The sequence below is a fragment of the Spermophilus citellus genome (assembly GCF_964194105.1).
Source record: "Spermophilus citellus genome assembly, chromosome: 7".
Taxonomy (NCBI): domain Eukaryota; kingdom Metazoa; phylum Chordata; class Mammalia; order Rodentia; family Sciuridae; genus Spermophilus; species Spermophilus citellus.
Window position 1 is genome coordinate 78,176,776 of NC_138188.1, and position 7,693 is coordinate 78,184,468.

At 38.8% G+C, this 7,693-nt stretch overlaps 1 protein-coding gene across 8 annotated transcripts in view; it reads right to left on the reverse strand.

Annotated features, from left to right (window-relative positions):
* The window catches only part of MCF2L2 (MCF.2 cell line derived transforming sequence-like 2), a 247,921-nt gene that overhangs the window by 52,181 nt on the left and 188,047 nt on the right, over nucleotides 1-7,693 (reverse strand). For all 8 annotated transcript variants that reach the window (XR_014022845.1, XM_081300602.1, XM_081300604.1 and 5 more), the window contains exon 16: nucleotides 214-280. Coding sequence is in view for 7 of the 8 variants with exons in the window: in XM_081300602.1 (XP_081156728.1) it covers nucleotides 214-280 (67 nt within the window). In the remaining variant the exon portion in view is untranslated. The remainder of the gene's footprint in view (nucleotides 1-213; nucleotides 281-7,693) is intronic.

Consider the following 7,693-nt stretch of genomic DNA (forward strand, 5'->3'; position numbering starts at 1 on the left):
AGTTGGGTATTCCCGGGATCGGTATGAACTGGCACAATCCTTTGGAGCTATTTGGTTACAAGGACCCAGAGCCATAAGGATGTTCCTTTTCAAACCGAGGAGATATTGTGCTGTTTATTATAAGACTGAAAACTTGGTGAGGTTCTAGAGACAAAGCAACTATTTTCAGTCTCTTTGTTGCATCTATGCTTAATACCCTCCCAATCTACTTACATCGATTATGCTCTCCATTTCTTTTATGTACACTTCTTCAGTCTCAAGCAAGTCACGTACAATGCGTCTGAATCACAGCAGCAGGTGGGAGATTGAAAGAAAAAGAAACAAAGGGAGGGAGGAATGCTCTTTGAGAGTTCTTTTAGAATTATGCTCATCAACACCGGTCCCCTTAGATCCTGGTCAGTTCATTCTGTTCTACTGAACTCTGGCATCTCACAAAAGCACACTCTGCTCACACTGATATCAAGAAGAAACAGCAAGGTTAGAGGGCTCAAAATCCATGAATGAAGCCTGTCCTCTGGGTGGGCTATGTGGCCTGAGGGTGTCAAGAGAGCGGATGCTGAGGTGGGGAATATCACGTTTGGATCTTTGGTCAAGAAGGTCTGCCTGACCTTCACATTGTACGTGTGGTTTCCTAGATTTCCTCTAAAGCTTTCTGCTGTTCCATTGCTCACATCAAGATCTTTGACCCACACGAATGTCTTTTTCCATCCCTGGGTTAGACAGATGCTAATCATGGCCTTTCCTCCATCATTGAACAAACCCTTTCCCTAGAAAGAGGTAATAGAGGGTTTGGTGGGCAGAATTCTGAGATGGCCCCCGAATTCCTGGTCCCTGGTATACAAACACCTCTTCAAAGTGAGTCAGTCAAACACTGATTTAAGTGCTTCTGTAAAGAGATTTTACTCCTTAGTTGACCTTAAGATAGGTGATCCAGTGGGGCCTGTCCTAATCATACAAGTTCCTTAGATCTGGGCCTTGACATCACAGAGATTCAAAGCACAAAGAGGATTCAGCATGGGAAATTTCTCTCTCTTGGCTTTGGAGAGGCCAGGAGCCATGTGACAAGGTACAGGGGCAGCCTCTGGGATCTGAGAGTGGCCCCCTGGATGGCAGCCAGTAAGGAAGAAGTCGGCCCTATAGTTGCAGGCAATGGGATCCCACCACAACTACATGAAGTTAGAAGAGGATCCAGAGCTCTCTCTGAGAATGCAGCAAGTCAACTCCTTGGACTTTACCTTTATGGGACTTGGAACAAAAAACCCAGTCCTGCTGTGCCTGGACTCCTGTCCCAGGGAAACTCTGAGCTAATCTGCCAAGTTTGTGGTCACTTTTTATACAGTAATAGAAAACCAAGTGAAAGAAGGAGGCCAGTCCCCACATCTATCCCAAACAGGCTGTTTTCTCTCACCTTGGGCTATGAGACCACACTGATGCTTCTTTTTTTTTAGGGCTTCAAGAGGGTAACCAAGTGTTTATACAAGTGTTCATGTGTACAATATATACATTTATGGTTTCCTGTGAACTGTTAGTGGGTTATATATTAAATGGAAGCCTATCTCAGAGAAGGATTTTTTTTTCCTCTCTTAAAAATGGATAAGGCAAGGGATAAATAATTCGACAGGAAAAAAATGGGAAAAAGACATGAAATGAGAAATTCACTCAAACAAACAAATGATTGTTAGTCTTATGGGAAAGAAATACTCAATATACACTAATCCAACAAAGGCATGTTTAAACAGGAGTAATCATTTTCATCTTTGAGGATGGTAGAAATTTCAAATCCTAAAGGAAGATGAGGATATGGAAACACTCTCAGACAATATGAGTGGAAATGTAAATTTGTGCAAGCATTTTAGAAGATAACTTAGAAATATCACAGCTGCTTGAAGCTGTAGCTCAGTGGTAGATTATGTGCTTGCAAATGCAAGGCCCTGGGTTCCGTCCCCAGCACCACCAAAACAAAACAAAACAAAACAAAACAAAACAAAACAAATAAAACAAAACATCACATGATCCTGACTCACTAATTTCATTTCTAGGAATGTTCACAGTCACTCAAACAGTATAACTTCAAAGATAACCAGATATTAACTGGAAATTAATTAAGTACCTGTAAAAAAAATGATGGCACATATACATAGTGAAATGCCATGCAGTTGTTAAAAAGAATGAGATCAATTGGTACATGCCAACATGACAAAGCCCAGGTATTTTAAGAAAAACTAAAAAAGCAAAATGCAGACAGTATGTATCAAATTACTACTTGCATAAAAATCAATGTGTGTTGGAAAAATATGAGAGCAAATTATTTTTATTGTTTTAAGGCATGAATAAATTCTTGATAGTCCAAATTAAAAAAAATAAATGTGTGTGTGTGTGTGTGTGTGTGTGTGAGAGAGAGAGTATGTGTGTGTAAAACTACAAGTAAAATTATAAGTGCTTCAGAAACAAATGCAAAGACACTGACGATATTATTACAGGGATTGCATTTGGAGAGTAGAAGTGAACCAGAATATAAAGAGAGGAATTTCTACATTTTACTTTACACCCTTGACAATGTCTGACTTTCTTAAATGGATGAAACATCTACTGATTTTATAATTTTAAAAAAATGTCTTACATGGCATTTTAAGATGAATATTACTGGAGGTAATGGCATGCAAGCCCCATTTGAGAACTATAAATAAGTCATGTAGTTTACACGTCTTATAGCTCAATAAGTCATTCTTAAAATGGGTTTTTGTATCTATTTATCTATGCTTGTTATAAGACAAGACTGATAAAGTATATGCACTGACAGAGGATAAAATACTTCTTGACAAAAAGTATATGAGACTACCAAAAATTACCTTAAGACCATACTTAGCTAAGAGATTCTTGGCTTTTTATAAACCATCCTGAAACAATGACAGTTACTATGTCAGTACCAATCTGTTTCCATGAGCCACGACATCACTAGAGCCACAGCACCAATTCAGTGTTCATAGCAACCAGAACACATCCAGCCTCCTCTGCTCTCACCAAGCACTGGGCCTGAGAACCAGCAGGTCAGCTTAAGGATGGATCGATGATTAAATGAGTGAGATGGTAGAAATAACTCAGTGGTAAGTGGAAATAAATCCTATTATCCAATAATCATATAGGAACTTAGAGATCTTAGGAATTTTTAGGAATCTGATATAGGAAAATAGTTGCAACTCAGAAGAAGAAGAAGAAGAAAAAAATCCTTTGTTAGGTCATGTCCCAGTTTGTAGTTTGGAAATTAGTCTATAGAAATTAGTCTATATTCTGCTGCTTCATTTTACCTTTTGGGGTGTGACAGATATAACTCCAATGACAGGAAGTCCTCTGAAAACTGGAGGCCTATATTTCAGTTCAAATTTTTAAAATAATAATAACCCTCACACCTCCATGAAGCTATTATTCTTTCTTTTCTCTCCTGTTTCCTTTAAAACAGAAGAAAATTTATGTCTCTTGCTGAGGATTGCCTGCTGGTATTCCAAAGTATGTTACTTTGCTCACAGAAAAGACTCTCAAGGATTTACATGGAAAATCATAAAGCATACATAGTGCAAATGACCAGAAAGTACTGGTAGTACTCAAGTCATTTAAAAACACTGAAGCACCTACAGCAATTTATATCTGGTGGATATCTACCCAGAGGCAGAGGACTGTAGTTAGGAAACCACCCGAGTTTATGACACCTCTGGCAGCTTGCATTAATGGGTCCCGCACTAGTGTCCTCGTGGGATCCTAGCATTCTGTTTCAACTTCCAGATTTCTTTTTTTTTTTCCTGTACTGGGGATTGAACTCAGGGGTGCTCTACCATTGAGCTACAACCCTAACCCTGCTCCCCTTTTTAATTTTTTTTTTTTTTTTGAGACACTAAGTTGCTGAGGCTGGCCTCAAATTTGGAATTTTTCTGCTTCAGCCTCCCTAGTCACTGGGATGACAGGCTTGAGCCATCTGGTCCCTGAGCACTTTGTTTTACATTTCAAAATGGATCCACTGTCTCTTAGAACATTAAGGGGGAAATGGTGACATAATGTGTTTTAAAGGAACGTTTCTTCTCTGAAGCCATATTTCATGGTGATTACAAAAGCAGAACTTTGGATGTCCAGTTCCATTCTGTGACAACTCCTGCTTCTTTCAGATGATACCATAACCAAGGGGCAAGAATGGAAGAATCTGCCCTTGAAGATAATAATGCAACCCTGCTTGGTGAGCAGGACCACTGAGGTACATGCAACATGTGCTAGATTCCCTTCTAAGTTTCTTCTCTGTCCATGCATCCTCATCTGCTCCCTTTGGACACTTGCCCCTCACCCCCATTTCCCCCACTTCTCAGCTGTTTAACACAAGAATATCATTTTAGAAACCAATCTGCCAGAAGTCTATTATTGCTCATTATTGTCAAGCAATTTGCCATCAAGACTTTTCTTTTCTTTTATATGTATATATTTTTAGTTGTAGCTGACACAATACCTTTATTTTATTCATTTATTTATTTATATGTGGTGCTGAGGATTGAACCCAGGGCCTCCCACGTGCTAGGCAAGTGCTCTACCACTGAGCTACAACCCCCAGCTCCACCAAGACTTTTCTTTATTCCTGCTATTCTATGACATGAACACATGTAAGAAAGTAAAATCAATTTTACAAATCTGAACTCAGGTTCCCAGGCTCCTTCCCCCTCTCTCCCTCCTGCTGCTGACTCGCCCACATCTTTCTCTTCCTTCCAGGCCTTTGGTCCTACTCAAGCCCACATTGCCAATGGATTCAACATCATAAACTGGATGCCTCCCAGACACCTCAGTCCCATCAAGCTGAGCTAGAAGTCACTGGATGGAAATGCCGTGCGTATGGGGGGAACTGCTATTTTTCTAGGGTCCCTAAAACACAGGTGTTGTTTCAAGCTCCCCTCTGCCATCATACCTTCTATTCAACCTGTCATTTCACCCTTCATCATGACTCCTGGTGTCAGTTTGTTTTCCACCTTTGGTGCCATCACCATGAAGAAGGCTCTAAATTCCTCACCTTGAACACTTTGGTGCACTCTTAGGGGCTCGCCCTTGCCTCTGAGACACAGCCAACAACTTATTTTGCACATCACTGAGCTACACTCTTCCTAAAACTTCATTTTCATTGTGTCATTGTTCTTCCTCTTCAAGAATTTACATAGCTTTCAGTTGCCCATTACTGCCTAAGTAGTTCCTTCCAAGATTTTATGACTCTCCATCCATGTGATAAAAATATTTATTAAAGAGCTAGCTGTAAAGGTAAATCCAGACTTGCACATTCAGAATGAGAGCAGTGTCTGGGGGCTACAGGTGGAATCTGTAATTTTTGCAAGGACCCTTGCTAGATGAATCTAACTGGACTTCCTATTCAAATGAGTAACACTGATATCACTAACTCCTTGGTTACCCCCATCTCTTTAGTTAGGCAGATGTTATCACTATTTGCCATTTCCCCCGACCCACAAATTCTAATCATCCTTGAAATCCCTAACAGCTGCAGATGAAATCTGTAATACAATCTTGTTCTTGGGGGTATTTTATCCAACACCTATTGACTCCCTGCTATGACTCAGGCACAAAAACAGGCTCATGGGATAGAGAAATGCACCACAATCGTAGCTTGAGTAACCTCCAAGTCTAATGGAAGAGACAAGAAAATAAATGATTTCAATAAAGTAACAGGTGTACAGTGAAGGGCATCAAATGAGTTGGGAAGACACAATTTTGAGCTGAGAGAAATTTTTAAGCAGAGTTTTTGTTTTGTTTTTCTTTTTTTCTATTTTCTTTTTTGCCATTGAACCCAGGGCCTTGCATATAGTAGACAAATATTTTACCACTGAAAAACATCCCTGGCCCTACTCAGAGTTTTGTTGTTGTTCTTTATTTGTTTGTTTTTTAAGTGAGGGAGTAAAGGAGAGGGAATATGTCCCAGGCTGAGAAGAACATCATACTGGCTGCAGCAGGGAGAAGAGGCACGAGTGTTTGCTGTATCAAGTACTGGCAAATTCTTTGGAGGGGCTAGGCCGACTCCCTAGTAGGTTCATAAAATGCTAAAATCAGATATAACTTTAAAGGTAATCCAATTTATCTCTTTCTTTTACAGATGGAAAAACAACCCAAACCAACCACAGAAATAGTCAAAAAGAATGGAGGCCAGAGCCATTAAGGTGACTTACCGAAGATCTATGTCTTTGGCAAAGCAAGTGCTCTTTCCCCTCCATTATGTGGTCATTCTTGGCCTATATTTAAGTGCATCTAAAGACTATTTACCAATTATTAAATAAAACATAATTAGAATGAAACCTGCATGGTGTTAGAAAAATATTGGCTTTGGGGAAACTGAACTTTCAATTCTATTTATTCTTCTAACATACAGGATAAATGACTTCCTTTCTCAGGGTGTTAGTTTCTTTATGGGCCAAAGGACTGGATTAAATAATCTTGACGACCCCTCCTGGCTCTCACAGATCATTCTATAAGTGTATTATTATTTCTAATAAAAACCTTCGATGTGATCTTTGGTTTAATGGCCCTTGTTTCTCATTTCTCCCAAGAAATGAAGCAAAGGTCATGAGGCTTTCAATTCATTTACAATCTTCATTAACTAATAAATAGTTAATGTGTAACTGAGGTGTTAAATAGGGACTGCAGGGAGAAGGGGAAGGGAGGTGGGCTGCAGAGGTCTTGGAGAAAATGAAATCTGACTGCTTCATGTGAGCGGAGCTGGGCTTGGCCAGGAAGTTGGGAGAGGGTTAGAGGAAGGAGACACCACAGGGGCTGTTTCATGGAGACAGGATTTAAGTTTGGGATGATGAAAAAGTTCTGAAAGTGGGTTGCATAATACTGTTGACAAACTTAACACTCTGAAAGACACTTATAATAGTTTAAATGGTAAATTCATGTTTATTATACCACATTTAAAAAAAAACTTTATAATTACTAAAATGTTATACAAATGCAAGGATTGTTAACTTCAATTAGAAGTAGAGGGATTGTGTTTATAATCAATTCATGCTTTAAAAAGTGCTGTATGCATAAAATTATTTCATCATTATTGATGATATTGAAAAGTATCCATACAGATAAAAATTATAATTACTAAAATACTATACAAATGCAAGGATTTTACAATTATACAATTTTACAATTATAAATCCTTGCATTTGTATAGCATTTAGTAATTATAAAGTTTTAAAAAATTGTGGTATAATAAACATGAATTTACCATTTAAACTATTATAAATGTCTTTCAGAATGTTAAGTTTATCAACAGTATTGTGCAACCCACTTTCAGAACATTTTCATCATCCCAAACTGAAATCTCGTCTCCATGAAACACAGCCTCCCCACGCTCCACCTCTCCCCCACCCTTGGCAACCAGTGTTCTGCCTTCTGTCTCCATATACTTTTCTACCCTGAGTTCCTCACAGAAGTGGAATAATACCATATTTGTTCTTTCATGTCTGGCTTATTTCACACAGCATTTAATTTTTGAGGTTCATCTGTGCTGTCACTGTATCAACTTCATTTCTCCTTTGTGGATGAATATCTTTTGTTGTATGCATATACCGCATTTTATTTATCCATTCATCCATTGACAGACATTCACATTGTTTCTACTTTTTGGCTATTGTGACCATTGTTACTATGGACATAGATGTGTAAGTATCTG